The 25,249-nt window shown below is 41.2% G+C and overlaps 1 protein-coding gene across 3 annotated transcripts in view; it reads left to right on the top strand.

Annotated features, from left to right (window-relative positions):
- The window catches only part of oxr1a (oxidation resistance 1a), a 143,874-nt gene that overhangs the window by 31,574 nt on the left and 87,051 nt on the right, over positions 1–25,249 (top strand). For all 3 annotated transcript variants that reach the window (XM_062985922.1, XM_062985921.1, XM_062985919.1), the window contains exon 3: positions 19,714–19,904. In XM_062985922.1, the coding sequence (XP_062841992.1) occupies positions 19,714–19,904 (191 nt within the window). The remainder of the gene's footprint in view (positions 1–19,713; positions 19,905–25,249) is intronic.

Genomic DNA, 25,249 nt, shown 5'->3' with positions numbered 1-25,249 from the left:
AATCTTCTAAAATAAATGGTCCTGTGGCTGAATTGATAAGAATCCCTGCATTCATGTTCCATAATCCATTAGTAAGCTTTCCCTGGAGAGCGGATGATGTTACAGCAGCAAAGTGGTGACCAGAGTTTGGAATGTAATGCTCGGGCGGAGACATGGTCATGCAGTGTATACTATATCAAATGGCTTTTTACACTTTTACCATGTTGACCCGGCTGCTATTGCAGTTGAGCCTCTGAAATCATCTGCTCTGGTCCGGTGTTTATTTTTGGCTCAGTCACACACAGTATTGATTAGTTTTTCGGGCTGCAGTTGGAAAGCCATTCCAGCACAGGTCCATTTTTCAAACCCAGCCCAGAACTTTCATCTCAGCCAACCTCTGGCTAACAGAGCACCATACAGATGTTCTGTCGGAACTCATCTCTGAAACCTCGGTGGGTAGCACTGTCGCCACACAGCAAGAAGGTCCTGGGTTCGATTCCCAGGCGGGCAGTCCTGGTCCTTTCTGTGCGGAGTTTGCATGTTCTCCCTGTGTCTGCGTCGGTTTCCTCCCACATTCCAAAAACTCAGGTTAATTGGTCAGGTTAATTGGAGACACTGAATTGCCTTATAGGTGAATGGGTGTGTGTGTGTGGGTGTGTATGTGTGTCTGCCCTGTGATGGACTGGTGTCCCGTCCAGGGTGTTACTGTGTGCCTTGCGCCCATTGAAAAGCTGGGAAAGGCTCCAGCACACCCCTGCGACCCTAATTGGATAAGCAGTTAAGAAAATTAATGAATGAATGAAAACCAATGGTTCCTAGATCCTTCACCAGTCAGCTTCCTTTTTCTGCCAACACCACCAGTGTTTGTGTTTCCAGAATGCTTTGTTTTGTCTCATTGAACAGCCTTGTTCCTGTTAAACATCCTGCAGCGTCTAGTGCTACCTGAGCGCTAAGCTAAACATGAAGAGTGTTATTCCTCTGTTTCTTATAAGCACGTTTCAAACGAGTGCTATTGAACGTGAAGGAAGTGAAGCTCTTTGCACATGATGCAGTTTGTTAGATTAAGAACCATTTAAGATTCCCATCACTACATTTTTTCGTGAGGCTCTTTTCTCAGAGCCGGAGCTTTGTACAGGAATTATCCGGCAACACTTCAAAAGCTGCAGAATCACTTTTGTAAAACCTGCTTTTAGTTTTCCGGTGAAGCAGTTTTAAACGTTTTATTTCCTCTAAACCTTTTAATCATGAAAACAGATTACGTTTAGGAACGATTGTCAAGGACATTGTAAATGATTTCTGCAGTGGCAAGTGCAGAACAAAGTCACACTTACACATTTGAGGTTTCTTATAGGTTTATTTGGACACATAGTAAAATATCTGCACGGGATATTCCGCTAGCACACCAGCGCCGAAATTCTGAATTCCTCGGTTTGAAACTCGGCGTTGCCACCGGTCGTCTGGACGCCATCTAGCAGGCATAATTGGCAGTGCCTGCAGCAGACACTAATTGTCCACTGTATCTGCGGGGGGTGACCCAGCTATGTGTAAGTGGGATCTTCATATGCTGTGTAAGGACCCTGATTGGCGGAAGAGACGCCTGTGCAGAAAGCAGGGGCTGTGCATGTGTCGGAAGAGGCGTGAGCAGCGACGTGCTCTTTACAGGATGCAATCGGTATAAATTGACTGCATTAATTTAGGAGGAAAATGAAGAGAATAATGCATAAAATGTGTATTAGTGTATGTGTATGTGTATATAGCCCCATATTAATAGGGCTAGTTTGACTGCTCCTATTTCACAGTTCAAAAAAATAGTCGTCTCTTCAGCAGTCAGAAAGGACACCCAAACTGTCATCTGTATGGGAGGAAACTTGGTAAATATAACCCAATAAGTCGCAAAAACAGCTCTGCCATGAATTATAAGTTAAATTATAAGAATTATAAGAGACTGCAGCACAAGAACGATGCAAGTTTTGTGATAAATTAATAAAGTCAGCAGTTCTTGTGGTGATTGTACTTCCAGGATTAGAGTTTCCTGTGAGTGTATGGGTCATGTGACTTTATGGCTGAGCTGTTGTTGCTCTTAGATATTTTTACTACAATAATACCCATTTTTGGAGTAAGCAGGCTTGCTATGTCAGTACCATGGTGGAATTTATCGAGCTCTGTAGAATGACCCATTTTACTGCCAGTGTTCATCTGTTTGACTTTGTGTCCCATCAGTTTGTGTGTTTCTGTGTGTGTGTGTGTGTGTGTGTGTGTGTGTGTGTGTGTGTGTATTGGGCTACAGTCCAGTTTTAGGAGATAAATGCATCTAGGTTAATTAAGGGTTCTGAGTATTGGAGCAGGGTATTGGACTAATACGTTGAGGCTAATCCTACGCCATCCGGAAAAGTACATTAGGCTTATAAACCTGCTGCGCTAGGCTGGCACAGGTAGGTCAGTAACTGCTTGATTCTGTGTACAGTATATGGTTCTGATGAGTCTGGTGTAACCAGTAATTACCTGTTCAACATAAAAACAATCCTGTAGGCCCTACGTAAATAAGAAGTAGTTTTGTACAAAAACATCACACACACACGCAAGAGTGAATTGCATACAGTAGTTCTTTTGTGATGTTTTAACTGTACTCAGATGGTAACCTGGTTATCAGAGGCATACTCGATATAATCAAGTCATCATTTTCAATATTGTGGTCATTATTGTAGTCATGGTCATTTTCAATATTGGGCAGTTGTAGCCTAGTAGTTAAGGTACTGGACTCGTAATGGAAAGATAGCTGGTTCAAGCCCCACCACTGCCAGGTTGCCACTGTTGGGCCCCTAAGCAAGGCCCTTAACCCTCAATTGCTTAGACAATATACTGTCACAGTAATGTAAGTCACTTTGGATAAAAGTGTCTGCTCAATGCTGAAAATGTAAATGTAAAATACTTTCGGATATATATGGATTTTTGCGATATACCGCCCAGCCCTATTCTGAACCATGTATCATTTATGATTGATAAGGTGAATGATTGATCAAATTAGGTACTTGTCCAATTGTCTTTTTCTTGCCATACATTCCTACGCCACTACTGGGTCTTGCTGTGATATCTGAAGATTTTAAAATCTTTCTGCAAACTTTCCCTGGCACCTTTCATCACACTGCAACCATCATGCGTAGGTGCTGCAGAGCTTTTATTGAAATGAAAAGACATGGACAGGATATGGGGACAGAACACACAGTGTGTCAGTACTTCTTTATAAACATTTGTACCAGCATCCTTCATCCTGGAGAACTGAATGTAAACCCAGAACCTTTTACTAAGTAAATACAAATTGCTGCTGGAACCTTTACTCACGCTGAGCTTTTGTCCTGTTTAATCAGTTTAAAGAATCTTTATGTCACATTATGACCTTCATTTTGAGCATCTGATGCTGAAGGGCACATTTCTGTTATTATAACAGTACAATACAAGTTCTGTAAGGACTCCACGGTCCGTGTGCAGAATATACACTGTTGGTCATCATTTGATTAGGTTTGCTTGATCAAGCTTATTTATTTTACTTAAAAGATGGCTTATTGGTAGGATTCTATTTAAGTAGGGATAAATCACCCTTATAGAAGATCTGATGTCCATTACATGCCTGTCATGAGTCTTCTTTGCATTAACCCATATTTGACCACTGACATTTCTAAGAAGGAGTAATTAAATTATGTTCGATCTGTCCATTATGTATGAAAACATTGTTTATAGCAGATAGAATCATTACTGTTGTTGTTATCCAGCAACCAGTGGTAATAATTAGGGCCTTACTAAAGTCACAAGAACATTTATTTACTTTCACTGACCTGGTTTTTCAATCATCAGATCACAGATTTCACGGATTGTTAAAGAAAAGTGCCACATTTCATAGCAGTCATTAAATTACACTTATAAATTGAATGATGAAATCAATGGAACCTACAATACACAGAATTTTCCACAGAATTGATTAGGAGTTTTCTTGAGTAGTGTTTTAGCTGCTTTAGACTTTGACATCCTTGACATTTTGACTAAGCGATTGCTAACTGAATTGTCGTATGATTGCTAGTGTAAGAGACTTTTCAGTGGTGTAGTGTGTTGTGTTAACAATGTTTGATGTGTGTGTTTTTGTATTGAGTTCATTTTGTCCCTTTGTGAATTCCATAATCAAAGGAAATGTGTGCTTCTCTACACACGTGATCGTCTCTGTGCAGTCTGTGCTGCGCCTCGAAAGAACAAGCCAGTAAAGTATTCTGCTTCTGATAGTTTACCATTTATTTCTTGCTTTATAAATGAAACATGAGTAAACATGAGGCACTTGAGCGCTACTTGAATGAAAAATGTTAAACTTCTAAACACAACTTTGCAAATTGCATATTACACAGGAAAAGGCTCATTCCACGGTCCGTGATGCAATTTTCACTGCTGTGAATTAGGTAGAGCCTTAATAATAAAGTATTGCAGGTATGGTGGTTAAGATTTACTAATAAATCAGATTGTGTGGTCAGAACTACCTCTGGTGTTATACAGAACAATGGTATAGTGTAATAGCAGAGGAATGCTGATTGCACCCTAACCATCTGTATTTGTTACTTAATATTGCTGCGAAGCCGACTTCTTTTTTCCTCCCTTTTCTACATGTTCCATCCTCGATCGATTTCCTTTAGGCCGCTTTAAACCGAGGTCATGTTTGGATGTAAGATGTAGCTCTGAATCAGACACTATACTGCAATTACCTACTAAAGTATATTTAGCTCGAATGGGGCGGCTGAACCGCAGCGCTGATGAGATGCATCAGAATTCATTGCACTTGTAATTGAAATTAAAAATAGCAGACTGTAAAATGCTGCTTAGTTTAATGCTCTGCTGCTTTGCTGTTGTTTATATTAGAGTTTTAGACTTTTAAAATGTTATAACCCACATCAAATATGCGGGTTATGATATTAACATTGTTTGCTTTAATGGGGCCTAATGGCCGGAAAATTTCCTGCAATATCTTTTTAAGGATCGAGGCTAAGAAATAACGTGAGCATCTGGAAAAAAAAACCCTGTTAGCTATAATTGTAAAATATGTTTTAGAATATTCATAAACATACTAATAGATTACTTAAGAGATTATGTAGAATTAAGCCAAATGTTTATGTGGACACCTGACCATAAGCCTTTTGTACATCTCTTTATCATACCATGAGCATTAATATAGAACACCCCCCCCCCACACACACACACACACCCACACACACCCACACACCCAATTGAGGCTTTAAAACCTTACACTCTTTTGGAAAGGCTGTGTAAAATATCCAAATAAATGTGTTTCTATCCGGTCACTGGCTCAGTTGGTAGCACCATCGCCTCACAGCAAGAAGGTCCTGTTTTCAATTCCCAGGTGGAGCGGTCCGGTCCTTTTTTGTATGGAGTTTGCATGTTCTCCCCGTGTCTGTGTGGGTTTCCTCCCACAGTCCAAAGACGTGCAATGAATGTGTTTGAACTGATGAATCTTGTCCACTTGGGGATCAAACCCAGGACCTTCTTGCTAGGAGGGGACAGTGCTACTCACCGAGCCACCGCGCTGTCCTTCTAATGAGACATTTTATCTAACCTGAAGGACATACCTGGTTCTGCAAGAACACATTATTGAAGCCCGCTGGTCATTATCCAGTTGGGATGTAATATAAGTGAACAACGTTAATGATATAGTCACTTGGTAATGACTATCATCTCCCACCATCGTCTTTTCCTGACTCTGTTCTGAAAAGGTCAAAAGTTCTCAAATCAGCCTATAAAAGACAAAATGTTAGAAACAGGGAGGGTGGCAGACAGACAGACAGACAGACAGACAGACAGACAGACAGACAGACAGACAGAAAGCCAGGAGAAACAGCAGGAAAGTCTGAGCTTAGTTCATGTTCCTGCACCTTGTGTGTGTGGACTGAACGATCACATAGTGGGGCGCGGTACTCATGGACTCTCGGCTGAATCAGAAATCCATTCTGTCTCAGTAAGTGTCCCCACTTCCCCCATTCATAGCTCTGTTATTTCTTCTAATCAAAAGCTTTAAACCAGGAGAGGCTTTTCTTTCACCGCTTCAGCTTCTGATGCTTTTTTTCCACATGAAGCAGCACATTCAAACATGGCATTAAAAGCTCTGTTTGTATAGAACAGTCCATGTTATTGATTCACATGTTCAAGTACTGTGTACTCGCACTGAGATGGATTTGTGGGGGCTAGAATGTGCTCGCAATAATGTATCTCAATTTGAAGGTCATCGCTGAAAGCACCTGTAGACCTGGGCTGTTCGACTCCATTAGTGAAAAGCTAAATGGCAAAATCACGTGCAGGTTTATGCAAAAAATTGATTTATTTTTACAGGACGACATGAAAGAAGCAGGTACAGCAAACACAGTGACCAATAATCAGTCAACAGTACTGGATTCATTGCTGGTTTTACATAGTACAAAAATATTATGATAAAAAGCAGCACAAATATGATCTTCTAAAGAAATCACACAAACATTTAGACCAGTCTGCATAATGGTCAGATAGAACTAGATCTCTGGCAATAATTCAGCTCACGGCGTTCATTTTTTTAAAGAAAGACTTGGAATGCTGATTCATCTGACCACAATACACGTTTCCACTGTGTGATGGTCCATCCTAGATGCCTCCGAGCCCAGAGAAGTCGACGCCACTTCTTGACATGGTTAACATAGGGTTTCTTTTTTGCACAGTAAAGGTTTAAGTGGCATTTGTGTGTGTGACAAAGGTTTGCAAAGTAATCCCTCACCCATGTGGTTGTATCAGCTATTGTTGAGTGGCGGTTCTTGATGCAGTGCCGTCTGAGGGATCGAAGATCACGGGCGTTCAGCTTAAGCTTGCACCCTTGGCCTTTATGCACTGAAATTCCTTGAATGGTTTAATGATATTATGCACTGTAGAGGGAGAAATATGCTAATTTTCTTAAGGTACATTGTTTTTTTTAATCATTTTCTCACACTTTTGTTGACAAACTGGAGATCCTCTGATCATCTTTACTCATCAAAGACTCAGCCTTTCCTGGATGCTGCTTTTGTACCACACCATAATTACAATCACCTGTTGACGTCACCTGTTTGGAATCACATCATTATTTAGTTTTTCAACCTCTACTAGCCCTAAAAAAACCCCGTCCCAACTCTTTTTGGAATGTGTTGCAGGCCTGAAATGCAGGAATGGAGGTTTATTAATAAATGAAATGAAGTTGAGCAGATAAAACATGAAATATCTCAGGTTCATCCTGTCTGACATCAAATAAAAGTCAAAGTAAATGTAAGAAACTCTGCAGCTTTATTTTATTTGCATTTTCCATACTGTCCCAACTTTTTCTGACTTGGGGTTGTAAATTACCAGTGTAAATAGATGTCTGTACTACCTCATCTCATTAACAGATGTGTGTACTACTTTGCCAGCATAAACAGTTATGCTATGTACTACGTTATGAACATGAGAACACATGTCCCTACTACTGTATGTCACCACTACGAACAGGGATTGCTTAGCAACCAGCATACACAACTGTCCGAACGTTGTTATCAGCATTACCCCAGTACTACCTTACTTGTGTGGATCTCTGTTAGTTGACCCATGTTTACAGGCCGGTGCTAAATGTCATAGCTTGTAACTGTTACTTGACAAATTTGTGTCCTGCAGTCCATCTGAGGTTAGAATTCTCTCTCTACGTCTCTCTGTTAGAGCAGATTGCGCAGAGTCATGCCAGCACGGTGTCCGCTGTTGCTGAGCGACAGCTGGTAAGATGTGAACGAGACACTTCTATGCCAAAGAGGTGCACTGACTGTGTGTGTGTGTGTGTGTGTGCTGCAGAGTCTAATGACAGTGTGCTTTATACCAATCTAAAAGATGCTTGGTATTGTACACTGTTCAGCTGTGTAGTCCCAGTCCATGAAGGTTCTGATTAACCTCAGGCTGATGCTCAATAGTGAGTGTTGATTCTGAGTATGAGAAGATCTTCATTCAGAAAGATCTTACTATAAAAATGTTTAAAATTCCCTCTAATCATAATACCCTGACCTATATTTTTCCCTCCTGGTATTTCTAATACAAGCGTTTGGGCACCTTTTACTAAATTCCAGCTCGAACACAGTGAGTCAGTGAGTTTTTTTCTGTTGGTTAAAATTAAATCAGAGATGACTTATAGTGGTCGTTTAATTTTGGCTGAGGAGAGAGCAGACAGAGGTCTGCACACACCCACCACAATAACAGAATTATTTTGTGCAGTACACACTGCACAGAGCCAAAACTTCAACACTGATTTTCTGCTGTGACTGCATAAATAATTATGCAAGTAAAACAAGCTCTTATATTGATGCTGCGCCTCCTGCTCTTAAAGGAACACCTTTATTTGTTATATATATATATATATATATATATATATATATATATATATACATACACACGGGTACAGTACAGTGACATTTTTTTTCTGTATATATAAGAGGGACAGTGGAGTAAGAGGGACCAAGAAGTATGAGGGACAGTGGTATAAGAGGGACCGTGAAGTAAGAGGGACAGTGAAATAAGAGGGACCGTGAAGTAAGAGGGACAGTGGAATAAGGGACAGTGGAACAAGCGGGACAGAGGAATAAGAGAGACAGTGAAATAGGAGGGACAGTGGAATAAGAGGGACACTGGAATTAGAGGGACAGTGGAATAAGAGGGACAGTGGAATCAGAGGGACAGTGGAATAGGAGGGACAGTGGAATAGGAGGGACACTGGAATCAGAGGGACAGTGAAATAGGAGGGACAGTGGAATAAGAGGGACACTGGAATTAGAGGGACAGTGGAATAAGAGGGACACTGGAATCAGAGGGACAGTGGAATAGGAGGGACAGTGGAATCAGAGGGACAGTGGAATAGGAGGGACAGTGGAATAGGAGGGACACTGGAATCAGAGGGACAGTGGAATAGGAGGGACAGTGGAATCAGAGGGACAGTGGAATAGGAGGGACAGTGGAATAGGAGGGACAGTGGAATAAGAGGGACAGTGGAATAGGAGGGACAGTGGAATAGGAGGGACACTGGAATCAGAGGGACAGTGGAAAAGGAGGGACAGTGGAATAGGAGGGACAGTGGAGTAAGAGGGATACTGCAGGCATGTCCAAAGTCCGGCCCGCGATCGGATTTTATATGGCCCGCGTCTTCTGTCTTAAATTGCATTACTTGTGGCCCGCCAGCACAGTCAAACAGAAAAAAAATGTACCGTCGCTGTTTGATTAAAAACACTTTTAGCGGTTTTCACTTTTTTACACGTGTGGATTGTGGGTATAAATCTCTGTCTGTCCATAGCAGGGAATATCAAAATGATTAATTAAAAGATGAATGAAATCACGCAGTCTCTGTAACGAGTATTTCCATTGGCTGCTAGACCTGTCCATCAAACCGCATATCTCCTCCCTCCCCTCCGCTACTGTTTGAGAAAGAAGTGAAACTTGTTTGCTGTGTGAGGTTTTAGGGCTGGGCGATATGGATCAAAAATAATATCTCGATATTTTTTCGCTGTACGGCGATATACGATATATATCTCGATATTTTTTTTATCCCATAAGGTAATAACTAAAAGACACTTCTGAGACAAAGCTACATGTTCCAAATTTTTTACAGGCACTTTTATTAAATTTCATGCTGGGGAAGCTTCACACAAGAACTATTTTTACTTTTAAAAAAAAGAGCTATTCTAAGAAAAAGAAAGTTGTTTCTAAGGTTGATATCTCGAACTTTCAAAAAACTATTGGAAGTGAATGGAGCCGAAGAACGGGCGTGGCAGGTGGGCGTGGGTTCGAATGCCCATGCTGTATCCAAGTCGGGGTGTCATCAGTGGGCTTTACGATTTAGAGTTGGAACGGCGTTGATATCTTGAACTTCCAAAAAATGAATGGAAGTGAATGGGGCTGAAAAATGGGCGTGGCAGGTGGGTGTGGGTTTGAATCCCCATGCTGTATTCAAGTCGGGGTGTCATCAGTGGGCTTTCTGATTTAGAGTTGGAACGGCGTTGATATCTCAAACTTTCAAAAAATGAATGGAAGTGAATGGGGCTGAAAAACGGGCGTGGCAGGTGGGTGTGGGTTCGAATCCCCATGCTGTATCTGAGTCGGGGTTACATCAGTGGGCTTTACGATTTAGAGTTGGAACGGCGTTGATATCTCGAACTTTCAAAAATGAATGGAAGTGAATGGGGCTCTTATAGGTTAAATAAAGGTTATGTAAAGGTTATAGAAATAACCATTCAAAAAAATTAATGAAAGTCAATGGGACCAAAAAACAGTATGAAAGCGGGCGTGGCGGGCGAACGGACGGGCGGATCAAAAAGCTTTCTTCAAGAAATGATGTCATTAATGGGACGGACGATTTAGAGTTGGAAAATGAATGGGAAAAATTTGTCGGAAAAACAGGCGTGGCGGGCGAACGGGCGGGCAGATCGAAAACCTGTATGCAAGCGATCTATTCCCAAACAGGCCGGACGATTTGGCGTTGGAACGGGGTCGATATCTCGAAAACTGCGGACGAAGAAAGCCGGACAAAAAACGGACAAATTGCCTTACTGCAATCACACTAAATATATTGTCTGGCCCTTTAAGAATGTTAAGTGCACTATAGGGCGCAGGGAGCGAGTGTGTAGGGAAGGTATCAGAATTCATCGTTTCCGGCTGTGCTCATGTTCTTCTGTTGTTTTGCACTGAGCTTGTGTGGTATTAAAAGTAGCGGTTTCGTTAAACCCCCCTCACATGTTTGGAAGAAAACGTTTGGGTGGATTGTTGAGAAAACGTTTGGGTGGATTGTTGAGAAAACGTTAGGGTGGATTGTTAAGGAAACGTTTGGGTGGATTGTTGAGGGAACGTTTGGGTGGATTGTTGAGGGAACGTTTGGGTGGATTGTTGAGAAAACGTTTGGGTGGATTGTTGAGAAAATGTTTGGGATTGTTAAGGGAATGGTTGGATGAATTGTTGAAAACCCAAACGTTTTCTCAACAATCCACCCAACCATTACCTCAACAATTCACCCAACCATTCCCAACAATCTACCCAAACGTTCCCTCAACGTTCCCCCCTCACGTTCCCCCAACGTTTCCACACGAACATTCCCTCAACGTTCCCCCCGAACGTTCCCTCAGCGTTCCCCCACGAACGTTCCCCCACGAACGTTCCCCCAACGTTCCCTCAACGTTCCCCCACGAACGTTCCCTCAACGTCCCCCCCCCCCCCCCGAACGTTCCCCCAACGTTTCCACACAAACATTCCCTCAACGTTCCCCCATGAACGTTCCCCCAACGTTTCCACATGCCCGATATAAAACTCAGCACCCAGACCAGATCAAAGCTCATATAAACATCAAACAGTTTTGGTCCTGAAATGTTATATTCAGTATTGTCATTTTCAAATCTACATTTGCAAGTGTTATTGATTCAAAGAGATCAACATCGAAAATATCATTTTTAGATGGAGCTCTATAGTCACTAGAGCTGTTTAGAACATGCCCTGCGGGGTACTCACGTGGTGGGGGAGGGGCGAGTTGTGTTCAGTGAGGGAGAGGGGCGGGGCAGGTGAACATGTGCGGAGACAAACTGGGAGAAGAGAAAGACGAACTGTCGGATCTAACTGGAACGCAACATTTATATCGATATACGCGATATTGTCTTATCTTATATCGTGTATGAAAATATATCGATATATCTTTAAAACTCGATATATCGCCCAGCCCTATGATGTTTCATCTTTACAGTTTATTCAATCACATGGTTGTAAAAATGATTTATATTTGTGATGTTTGTAGTTTTTTAAAAACACATTTGTATCTGATATTTATATGAACTAAGCGTTTACACGGACTGTATTTATTAACAGAATTATACTTTTTATAGCAGTAAATAACTTGATTTACAAAGTAAAGATAATGTCTGGTTGTTTCAGGTATTTATATGTATTTAAATGGTAATTAGAACAGTATTTCCCAGTCATGTTTCTGCACATTACAGTACTAAAAGGTTTTCTTAATAGATCTATTTGTGTTTTGATGTTTTATTGATGCACAATATTAGATAAAAATATTTTGAATAGCATGAGTTAGCCAGATAACTTAAGCAAAATGTCAAGGATTGTTCAATATGAACGTCTTTTTTTCTGTTTTGTCTTATGGTTATTTATGCCAGGAAATACTCCAAAGGTGTCCATGCATTGTTATAGTTTAAACCCAAACCATGTTTGGCACCTGAATGCTTATATTTGGTTGTTGTTTGCTGTGTGAAAATAAAATGATTAAATAACAGCGTATTATATGCATATTTTATTGTTTTTTTTATTTATATTTTTCCCCTCTTTTTCCCCCCAGTATTTCCCCCCCAGTGTAGTCGTGTCCAATTACCCTGACTTCGTCCTCTATATTGATTCGACCCTTCACTGCTGACTGAGGACGCCTCTCAGCTGACATGCTCCCCCCTCCGGTACGCACAGTCAGTACAGATAGTGCATTTTTCACCTGCACGAGTCGAGTTCATACAATTGACGGGCACTGTGTATGGAGGGCCACACCCCCATCAGCATTATTCCTCAGCCCTGTGCAGGCGCCATCAGTCAGCTAGCAGGGGCCGCAGTCGCACCAGTTATAAGGACCTATGATCCGACTTTCTTACCCTCTAACCCTGAACAACAGCCAATCGTTGTTGATACAGCCACCCAGCCTAGTCGGAAAGGCAGAGCTGAGGTTCGATACGATGTATTTGAAACCCCAACTCTGGTGAGCTAGTGTACTTTACCGCTGTGCCACCTGAGCAGCCTGCATATTTTATTGTTTAAAATAATGTCATCAGGGACTGTTGGCCCTCGGGCACTTTCACATTATCAAATCTGGCCCTCCTAGAAAAAAGTTTGGACACCACTGGAATAAGAGGGACAGTGGAATAAGAGGGACACTGGAATAGGAGGGACAGTGGAATAAGAGGGACAGTGGAATAGGAGGGACAGTGGAATAAGAGGGACAGTGGAATAAGAGGGACACTGGAATAGGAGGGACACTGGAATAGGAGGGACAGTGGAATAAGAGGGACAGTGGAATAGGAGGGACACTGGAATAGGAGGGACAGTGGAATAAGAGGGACAGTGGAATAGGAGGGACAGTGGAATAAGAGGGACAGTGGAATAAGAGGGACACTGGAATAGGAGGGACAGTGGAATAAGAGGGACAGTGGAATAGGAGGGACAGTGGAATAAGGGACAGTGGAGTAAGAGAGATACTGGAATAAGAGGGGGAGGCACGGTGGCTCGGTGGGTAGCACTGTCTCCTCACAGCAAGAAGATCCTGGGTTCGATTTCCAGGTGAAGCAGTCCAGGTCCTTTCTGTGTGGTGTTTGCATGTTCTCCCCGTGTCTGTGTGGGTTTCCTCCGGGAGCTCCGGTTTCCTCCCACAGAAAAACTTGTGAATTGATTAATCTTGTGTAAGCAGTAACTACCTTTTCTGTGTGAATGTAACCAAAGTGTAACGTTAAAATCCTAATAAATAAATGAAGAGTAAGAGGGACAGTGGAATAAGAGGAAGGAGCAGTAAAATAGATTCAGAAGGATTTGGAGCAGTGTGTGATGAAGTGATGAAGATGAGGATGTGATTGTATGTGCTCTGCTCCTCTCGTCGCTGCAGCTTCTCATTTACAGACTATTGTGTTCCTCTAAGCTGAATGCATCAAAGCGCTCAGCCAATAGTATTTCATGTCGACCCCCATTCTCCACCAATGAGAGTGAAGCAGAGCAGGTATATGGCTAGCAACTGGCAAACGCTGAGAGACTGCAGCTACACTGAGACCTGAGCATGCACGATGTTGCTGGAGTGTGTGTGTATGTATATATGTATGTGAAAAGTATTAATCCAAATTAAATAAATGAAATATTTTAAAATATGCAGCATGTTTAATACGACACATGATCAGGGCTGCAGGGTGAAGGTCAGAGTGAATAAACTGTAAACAAAAATATAAATCAAGCCTTAAAGTATGAAAACTGTTACAGTAACTCGACATGAAATATGATGGTATAATATACAAAACGCGCTACATCAGGCTGCACAAAGACCAAAAGAACACAATTTAGACAGCAAGTAGGGCTGTGTCTCAATCCACACACACAAAATCTTATACAGAATACAAAATAGTAGCCGTCTTTGTTCGAAATGGAATTTAGAACACTGTTTAGTATATAGGAGGGCGGCACAGTGGCTTGGTGGGTAGCACTGTCGCGTCACAGCTAGAAGGTCCCGGGTTTGTTTCCCGGGTGAAGCGGTCCGGCTCCTTTCTGTGTGGAGTTTGCATGTTCTCCTCATGTCTGTGTGGGTTTCCTTCGGGGCTCCGGTTTCCTCCCACAGTCCAAAGACGTGCAAGTGAGGTAAATTAGAGATACAAAATTGTCCATGACTGTGTTTGTACGTGTATGTAAACGTTTTACTTTATACAAATCCAGAACATTCAGGTTTATTAGTTTTTACAAACAGTTTAACTGAGACATTTAAAAGTACTGAAGCTTGTATTTATATGATATAAATTAGCAGTTTAATAAATACAAGCTTTTTCTATTATTTCTATTGAATGCCACTAAATTGTTTATTAATTTGAGAAATGCAATCCCTGTTGACACATTTTGTCACTCTTATTAAACTGCACTGAGGAATAATTATCAGTCCGTGTTACATTTCTATTTTTTGACACTATTAAGCCATCAGGAAATTTAAAGGTCTCTAAACAGCGTTTTCAGGCTCCTGTTGTCCAAATGGCCGTGCCAGCCTTCCATAAATCCATACTAAAAGTCTTGTACTAAACCGCCACAAGGTCACAGAGGAGATGAAAACGTCCACAGAAAAACAGCAGGTCTTTTGTTTCCTCTCTGCTCGGTGGTATTATCCAGCCTCCAGTCATGGGAACGGTACTCAGGGGCATCGTTACTCTGAGGTTTACCATGGAAGGAAGGCAGCAGTGACTCCGGTACTGATGTCAAACACGGGCCAGGCTAGAACAGTTTAATGAACAGGGAATTTAATAGTGTGCTTTTAAATAAAACATACAGCCCTCATTTACAAATAAATGATGGGACTGTGTGTGGAATGCAATAAAAATAGAAATCATTTTTCCTGTTTAGGGTCGCGGTGGGTCTGATTCATTGGGCGAAAGGCAGATAAACACTCCAGAGACACACACACACACACACAGGCCAGTTTTAGTAGCTCCAATCAGCCTGATTGGATGTCTTTGAAGCTGTGGACAATATTGAGGAAACTGGAGTACCCGGAAGCAAACTCCACACAGAAAGAACCCTTACCACCCAGGCAGGGATTTGAACCCAGTCCATTCTTGCTGTTCTTGCTGTTTCTGCCAAACAGAAAGCAGTCATTTGTCAATCCACTTTGACCAGTATTTTATGTACTATGTATGTATCTTATTGAAGTTTTTTTTTGGAAATACGAGGGTTCTTCAAAAAGTTTCTGCACTTTTCTACACAGCCACCTTCCAATGCATTTTCTCCAGCATCGTACCAACTCTTTAATGCCATCAGCGAAAAAATGTTTTTGGTTGAGCTCGTAGCCACTGATGCAGCGCTGCTGTCACATCATCATCACATGAAAATCTTCTTCCACTTAAAGCTTCTTTAAGAGTCCAAAAAGGTGGAAATCAGATGGAGCTAAATCTGGACTATAAGGCTCTCTCAGTCTCTCAGACACGACTGATTACTCCTCCTCACGCCCTCACCGCTTATAACCACAATCCCGCCTTAGTAGAGATGTGTCTGCTGCGGGCACTGCCAATTACGCCCGTTAGATGGCACCCGGCTGACCAGTGGCAACGCTGAGTTTCGAATTTAGGTGTTCAGAATCTCTGCGCTGGTGTGCTAGCGGAATATCCCACCGCGCCACCTGGGCGCTCAAAGAAGCATTTCTGAAAGACCGCGTTTTTTATAAGTGTCAGCGCTGCTCATTTTGTAATAATGCCACTGAACAAAGTCCGACCTAGTGCAATTCCTGGATTTGAAATCAGTGTGGACTTGCTGTAACGACCAACCTGTAAATGTAGGTGTCGCCCATTCACCAAACAGGTTCCAGTGGCACAAGAACAAATGATCCTAATCAATACCTGCATCCACATTCAAAATAAACCACATCACAAACTGAAGATAGATCAGGTGGCTGTAGCATGTGGCGGAAGCCCCTCAGGCTGTGAACGCTAGCTGAAAATGAGCTAAACAGGGATAGGAATGGGTGTGTGTACCAGCTGTGCATTTTCATTACAACACAGACTTGTTGGCCATCTGTCTCCTGGATTTCCAAGCTCATTTCCACACCGGTTGATGCTCTGAATGGCGTGTGACAGTCGTCCTTAGATTCGCTGATAGAATTAGGTATATAAGTATAATGGTACATTCCATAAAAATCTGATTACCGGTGGAGATTTGGTTCCGCTACTTTACCACAGAAGTGGGCTACATCTCACATAAGCATTCTCAAATAGAATGGGCAAAAAGAGAATGTGCAGTGAAGCACAGGGAGATTTCATTCAAACAGCACTTTACCCAGCCAGCCTTGTTATACTTAATATAAAAGTAGGAAACTCAGTGGTTACATTTATAGGTCCAGACTGTCATGGATACCATTTCTCCCAGTATCTAGTTGGTGGTGGCACCTTTTTGAGTGAGTTGTTTATTGTTCATGCACTCTGTCAGAAAACCTAGCTCTCTCTCTACATAGACTCATGAAGGCTGTCCGAATTTTTACATACCTTAAAATGCTGCCTACTGAGGGGGCATATTTCGAAGTGATAATCTGACTGAAGAACGAGGGAGCATCCAATGCTTCCTTGGCGCTGAAGGCAATCCCAGCATTCAGTGCAGTTTGTTATAATAATAAACACCTGTTAGCAATGTATGTGAGTGGAACACCTAAACTGATGAATTAAGAAGGGTTAGGGTTCTTAAAGAAAATAATAGCAGGTAATATTATTATTCATCTGCTTCAAGTTTCCTTTTCAACATTTAAGTAACAGCTTATAAAAGAACAGAAGTGATTGTGAGTGATGAATGAGTGAATGTTCATGTCATCAATCCTTCAGGAGTCTTTTCTGCCAGACTACTGCAGTCACATTCACTACACTAACAACTTCTTCAGTATTGTGTTCCCTGACTGTAATCCCTCCAAGCCTCTTCACACATTCTGTCAGCTACATTCTCCTTCTCACCTCTGAGAGAGAGAGACGTGATTTATATATGCAAGAGCAGAACGCAGGAAAAGCCTGGGGTGATAAAACCTGCAGGTCTCTGATATGGAACATATAGTGTGTTTGAGTCCATCACAATCTTTGGTAGGATGGTTCTGCAGGGTGTGGACCACACTTAAAGCTGTCAGAACATTTGAATTTAAATAAAAGCCCACAAGGAACAGAACCAGTAAAGTCAAATTTAGGAAAGGTGTTCTTTAGATTTCTCCATTTAAAGTCTTTCTCAAACTTTGAGAAGGATGTTTTGCTCCTTTCAATTTAGTCATATCCAATTCCCTGATGGTTTCCTTTTGCAAATGGCATATATCTGATTCAGTGTCACTCAGTGCAGTGGCTAATCATAACTCAGCAGTCTTGATGTTCTCACTGCTAATAACAAACCATCCCACAATGTGATCACTTGGTTTATTTATGTATTTTATTTATTTAATTTTTATTTATATTTTATTGTATTCATATTTTTGTTTTATTTATATTTTTATTTTATTTAATTTTTATTTTTATTTATATTTTTAATTACATTTTTGTTTTATTTATATATATATATATATATATTTTTTTTTTTTAACTTTTATTTATATTTTTATTTATACTTATATTTTTGTTTTATGTATATTTGTATTATATTTACATTTTTGTTTCATTTATATTTTTATTTATATTTTTATTTTATTTATATTTTTGTTTTATTTATATTTTTATTTTATTTAACTTTTATTTATATTTTTATTTATATTTTTATTTTATTTATAAATGTGTTGCAGAAATATAATAATAATTAAATAAACTTGTATGCGAAGTTTGTGAAGGCTTTACTGTTTATCTTGTAAACCACAGTGGAACCAGATTGTACAGAGCATAGGTCTGGTACAATCCAGTCGGTATTACCATTTATAAATGGATTATGGGTTACCCACTATTTTGGAGGCATTCAGTGGTCGAGTCTGCACTCTGTCTTTGTGTTGCCTTTGCTGTCTTTGGGTTGCATAAAAAATCATGGACAAAATGTGTGTTGCTTGAAAAAAAACTCTGATCTGAAAGGCAAATTATGCTGTTTTAAATATGTTTATCATTAAGCATTAATAGTGCCATCACAAATGTGCATGTTAGCCATTAAATGAGATCTAAATGTCTTTCCTCTTTATTTTAATTACACAGTTTATTTTGTTTACTATCCATCAGTACATTTTAGTTAAGCTCGAGCCCAGAGAATTTCTGGACATTGATGACATACGGCTTCCATATGTGCATAGTAGAGTTTTAATTTGCTTTTGTGGCCAGATGAACTGTATTTATTGCCAACAGCTTGGTGTCCGTGCCTGTGACATTTTACATAACTTGGGAACAGACGCTCACAGAGTGTTGGCTTCATTATACGTAGTGAGGATGTCAGTATTGAATAAGTATCAAGTACCATCCGATTATCAAAACTCTGCCATCTGTAGTCCATCTGATTAGAGTAGTGGGATCAATGCATCTCTGTTTAGGACGGATGAGATAGAATCTAGTCTTGTTTGTAAACTATGACAGTTAAACCCTCCTGCAGCAGCCGCTTTGTTTCCCCACGTTGACTTATTGTGAATCACCTTGTTTGTTCAGGTAAGCATGACTGAGCTTATATACACCGTGTTCCATTTTATCTCTGCAATTGAATTTATTGATGTACCAGAATCTTGCATGGCAGCGCAATAAACCAGATCTCTGTGTACCCGGCCGCTCCTGCTATCTCCTCGGCCGCTGATGGTTTCCTTTTGCAAATGGCATGTATCTGATTCAGTGTCACTCAGTGCAGCGGCTAATTGTAACTCAGCAGCCTTGATGTTCTCAATGCTAATAAAAAACAATCCCACAATGTGACCGCTCGGTTTATTTATGTATTTTATTTTATTTATGTATTTTATTTTGTTTTATTTGTGTATTTTTTTTTTTTTTACTGATTTATGTTTTAGGTATCTTATTTAATTATTTATTTATTTTATTTTATTATTTATTTATTTTTATTTTTTAATAATTTATTTATTTTATTTATTTATTTGTTTATTTTATTTGTTTATTTATTTTATTTTATTTATTTAATTATTTTATTTATTTATTTTATTTAATTATTTATTTACTTTTTTATAATTTTTTAATTATTTTATTTAATTATTTATTTATTTGTTTACTTTATTATTTTATTTAATTATTTAATTCTTTATTTTATTTATTTATTTGACTTTTTATATTGGACGGCACTGTGGATCACAGCAAGAAGGTCCAGGGTTGGATTCCCAGGTGGAGCGGTCCGGGTCCTTTCTGTGTGGAGTTTGCATGTTCTCCTCATGTCTGTATGATTAGATGTTCAACAAGTTTATAATCAGGTGTTCACATACTTTTGCCCGTTTGTGTGTGTTGTTGTTTCTTTTGTAATTCTAATCATCTGCATTTCTGTCTAAAACAGACTGAAGAAGAAGTCCCAGTCAGTGGACGTCCCGTCTCCAGGCTTCACCAGTCTGATCCCGGGTCTGTCCATAAACAGGTCGTCTCCACCTGTTACCAAATCGACAACCATCGAGGTTCAGGAAAACAACACGGCTAATTCCCAGCGGCGCGGCCCACGATGCAGCGAGTTGAAGAGAGGATACACAATAGGTACACACGTACACTCGCATCTTTCCGTTACGCACACAGTGTGTGTGTGAGTGTATGTGGGGTCTCATGGGATGATGTGTGTATATGAATGATCTGAAATAAAATGGCTCCAGCTTGGTGTGAATCAGACACTTTCTCTTTCTCCTCCTCCTCTTCCTCTGAACTGATTTACGGGTTTGACCTTGATAAGAAGAGCTGCTACAGCGTCTGTATGAAGTGCTCATACACAGACGTCAAATAAAAAAACAATCAAAACAAATGCATCGTTTTTTAATCATTGCCAATACTCATACTGGCCGAGGAGACTATCACGTGCCTCTTCCATTTTTTCTATTTATTTATGTATTTACTTCCATTTTTCTCCCAATTTAGCGTAGTCAATTTGTCTTCCGCTGCTGGGGGATCCCTGATTGCAGTTGAGGACGGTATATTTTCTGCTTACACCTCTTCGACACGTGCGCAGTCCTAGCTGACCCCTTCTTTTTGCCCATGCATTCTGCACTGGCGCCTCTCTATCTGCTAATCAGGGTTCTTTCACAGCGTTTGAAGACCCCACCCACATAGTCCGGTCATCCCGCCCTAGCAGACACGGTGGCCAATTAGTGTCTGCTGCAGGCACTGCAAATTATGCCCGCTAGATGGTGCCCAGCCGACTGGTGGTAACGCCAAGTTTCGAACCGAGTAGTTCCCACGTGCATCTTCTGACATCTGCATCAGGTGGCAGGTGAAACCAGAAAGCAGAGGTCACAATTGCACAGCAGCATTGAAAGCCATCCAACTTCCCGTCCTTCAGGCCAACTGTGGCCTGTTTGGGCACCTGGCCAGGTCGATAGCACCACCAGGATTGAAGCTTGATTACAGATGATTGGATTGGAAGAATTTATTGGGATGACTGTGGGTTCTTACAGCAGTGGTATATTGGGTGTTCGACTTTGGAACCTCCATTCTGTGCTAACTGTTGTTTCTTATCTGCTTACAACTTAACGACAGGCGTGTTGCTTATCTCTGTACTTTAGACTCCCAACCACATCTCAAGCAACTACGTTAAGATTTAACAACTATAAGTGTTTAATGCACCAATATTCACGTGATATCAAACATAATATAGAATTTTTTTACAACGGGCCCCTGAAAAAGGTTCTTAATCTTCCATACTTTTGGGCTTTCTATTAGACTTTGTGCCCATTCAGATCAGAGAGCTTTGGTGAGGTGAGGTGGGGCACCAGTGTGGTATAAGAACTCATGGCAACAATGATTATTAGGGTTGAGGTCAGGGCACTATGCAGGACACTGGAGTTTTAATACAAAACCATGGTGGAATGGAACAGGCCCTTCCCCAGATTGTTGACACCAAGTTAAATCATATTATTTATGCTTTATTAAAAGTAATTAGGTGGGACTAAAACCTTTTAAATGCAATAATTAGGAGGGCTGTCTACATACATATACTGTATAATAGAACTCCCAGAACTCCTTCTGTTTAAAGCTGTTAAAGCAGCAGCTAAATTACACACAGGATTAATAATATTTTGGTGTTGATTAGTTACAAATATAGAGTTTATGAAGAGCAGTCTGACTGTGTTGCTCAGCTCCTAAACCTCCTGTTTTTAAACAGCACGTGCCAGCTCTGCCAGTCTGGCCGGTTTTCTGGCCTGGTATCTGTTAGTCTAATCAGAAGCGAGGCGTAATGCAGACGGCGGCACGCTGTGCCCCCCCACGTGGCTTTGTGTCAGCGCTGCCATTAAAACCACATCGCTAATCCATCAGCTGCATTTTAACAAGCGTCCCTGATGTAGCTCATCAATTTATACCGCCACTCATGCGCCCGCTGGAAAGACGGTGCCAACGGTTTAATGTGCATAAATAAAAAGCCTCTATTATTTGTTTTTGATGAAGGTTTTCAGACACGGTTTATAATAAGTGCTGGACAGAGACGTCTGTAAAGGGCTCGTTTGTAGAAATGGCACCGTGTGCTTTTATTCAGCATCAGAATAAATGAAGAGTTCAGACAGAAATGTAGTGAACGGTTTCCCTCTTACACATCAGATGTGGTCCATCAGCCAAAACACACACTGCATAGCCAAAAGTATGTGGACACCTCTCCTGATTATTGAGGTCTGTCATGAATCCAGTCTCTCTGTGTATGTGCCACGCCCCTCTCCGGGAGCACGTATTTAAGGTGGTTTTGTTCATGTGTATCAAGTCGACGCCCCTTATAATTATTGTACAATTAGCTAATGATCCACAGCTGAACCTTATTGCAGAATAAGTGATCAAGGCATTTAAGGAAGGTGCTAGATTGATGGATGCTTTTGTCATGATTTTGATTGTTATGCTCTTATTTTGGGTGGCACGTTGGCTCGGTGGGTAGCACTGTCGCCTCACAGCAAGAAGGTCCTGGGTTTGATTTCCAGGTGAAACAGTCCGGGTCCTTTCTGTGTGTAATAAAAATTTAATACTAATACTACTACTTTATCTAACTTTTTGTTATCAGTTTAGGGAAGGCCTTTTTCTTTTCCAGTGTGACTGTGCGCCGTGAACAAAGTGAAATCTGTAAAAACATGATTCGATGAGTTTGGTGTTAATGAACTCCATTGACCTGTGCTTCATAAAAACACCTCATCCAGCAACACACAATGCTTGTTTGACTGCTTGTTTGTTTGTTTGTTTGACTAAATTACCATGGATTCCCACAGACACAGTCCAAAATCTTGTAAAAAAAAACTTTCCTAGAAGAGTACAGGCTGTTATACCACAAAAGAGCGTCAAATTACATATTAATGTTTGTAGAAGGAAATGGTTTAAGAAGGATTTCCAATAAGCTTAAGGTAAGCTGTCCACATATTTTGGCCAGTGTAAATGTAGTCCTGGTTAGCAACATGAGTCCTGGTTACCTGGGTTGAATCCCTCCATTAATTACACACAAGAACATGTTATTGTCGTGTTTGTGTTATTGCAGGACTAAATGTGCTCCACCACCCAAACATCTTGCCTGTGGGGATTTTATAATGGGGGTTCCTTTTTACTGATAGATGGGTTAGATACAGAACAACGCATAGCCTACAGTCAGTGTATCGGAATAGTAGGTGTAGCTCATAAAATGGTCTATAAATGTATGTTCAAGGTTAGTGTTCCTAATAAAGTCATGGTTAAGTGTGTATAAACACTATTGTTGAGAAAATAAATGGTGCAGAAGTCTTTAAATGTTCTGACCCTGATTATATCATTATTTATTTGAAGTAGATTATATACAGTGTATCACAAAAGTGAGTACACCCCTCACATTTCTGCAAATATTTCATTATATCTTTTCATGGGACAACACTATAGACATGAAACTTGGATATAACTTAGAGTAGTCAGTGTACAACTTGTATAGCAGTGTAGATTTACTGTCTTCTGAAAATAACTCAACACACAGCCATTAATGTCTAAATAGCTGGCAACATAAGTGAGTACACCCCACAGTGAACATGTCCAAATTGTGCCCAAAGTGTCAATATTTTGTGTGACCACCATTATTATCCAGCACTGCCTTAACCCTCCTGGGCATGGAATTCACCAGAGCTGCACAGGTTGCTACTGGAATCCTCTTCCACTCCTCCATGATGACATCACGGAGCTGGTGGATGTTAGACACCTTGAACTCCTCCACCTTCCACTTGAGGATGCGCTACAGGTGCTCAATTGGGTTTAGTCCATCACCTTTACCTTCAGCTTCCTCAGCAAGGCAGTTGTCATCTTGGAGGTTGTGTTTGGGGTCGTTATCCTGTTGGAAAACTGCCATGAGGCCCAGTTTTCGAAGGGAGGGGATCATGCTCTGTTACAGAATGTCACAGTACATGTTGGAATTCATGTTTCCCTCAATGAACTGCAGCTCCCCAGTGCCAGCAACACTCAAGCAGCCCAAGACCATGATGCTACCACCACCATGCTTGACTGTAGGCAAGATACAGTTGTCTTGGTACTTCTCACCAGGGCGCCGCCACACATGCTGGACACCATCTGAGCCAAACAAGTTTATCTTGGTCTCGTCAGACCACAGGGCATTCCAGTAATCCATGTTCTTGGACTGCTTGTTTTCAGCAAACTGTTTGCTGGCTTTCTTGTGCGTCAGCTTCCTTCTGGGATGACGACCATGCAGACCGAGTTGATGCAGTGTGCGGCGTATGGTCTGAGCACTGACAGGCTGACCTCCCACGTCTTCAACTTCTGCAGCAATGCTGGCAGCACTCATGTGTCTATTTTTTAAAGCCAACCTCTGGATATGACGCTGAACACGTGGACTCAACTTCTTTGGTCGACCCTGGCGAAGCCTGTTCTGAGTGGAACCTGTCCTGGAAAACCACTGTATGACCTTGGCCACCATGCTGTAGCTCAGTTTCAGGGTGTTAGCAATCTTCTTATAGCCCAGGCCATCTTTGTGGAGAGCAACAATTCTATTTCTCACATCCTCAGAGAGTTCTTTGCCATGAGGTGCCATGTTGAATATCCAGTGGCCAGTATGAGAGAATTGTACCCAAAACACCTAATTTAACAGCCCTGCTCCCCATTTACACCTGGGACCTTGACACATGACACCAGGGAGGGACAACGACACATATGGGCACAATTTGGACATGTTCAATGTGGGGTGTACTCACTTACAGGGGTTGGACAAAATAACTGAAACACCTGTCATTTTAGTGTGGGAGGTTTCATGGCTAAATTGGACCAGTCTGGTGGCCAATCTTCATTAATTGCACATTGCACCAGTAAGAGCAGAGTGTGAAGGTTCAATTAGCAGGGTAAGAGCACAGTTTTGCTCAAAATATTGCAATGCACACAACATTATGGGTGACATACCAGAGTTCAAAAGAGGACAAATTGTTGGTGCACGTCTTGCTGGCGCATCTGTGACCAAGACAGCAAGTCTTTGTGATGTATCAAGAGCCACGGTATCCAGGGTAATGTCAGCATACCACCAAGAAGGACAAACCACATCCAACAGGATTAACTGTGGACGCAAGAGGAAGCTGTCTGAAAGGGATGTTCGGGTGCTAACCCGGATTGTATCCAAAAAACATAAAACCACGGCTGCCCAAATCACGGCAGAATTAAATGTGCACCTCAACTCTCCTGTTTCCACCAGAACTGTCCGTCGGGAGCTCCACAGGGTCAATATACACGGCCGGGCTGCTATAGCCAAACCTTTGGTCACTCGTGCCAATGCCAAACGTCGGTTTCAATGGTGCAAGGAGCGCAAATCTTGGGCTGTGGACAATGTGAAACATGTGTTGTTCTCTGATGAGTCCACCTTTACTGTTTTCCCCACATCTGGGAGAGTTACGGTGTGGAGAAGCCCC

This window comes from Trichomycterus rosablanca, chromosome 23 (genome assembly GCF_030014385.1).
Source record: "Trichomycterus rosablanca isolate fTriRos1 chromosome 23, fTriRos1.hap1, whole genome shotgun sequence".
Lineage (NCBI taxonomy): Eukaryota > Metazoa > Chordata > Actinopteri > Siluriformes > Trichomycteridae > Trichomycterus > Trichomycterus rosablanca.
Note: the sequence above shows the minus strand (reverse complement) of the source record. Positions and strands in the feature narration are given on the sequence as shown.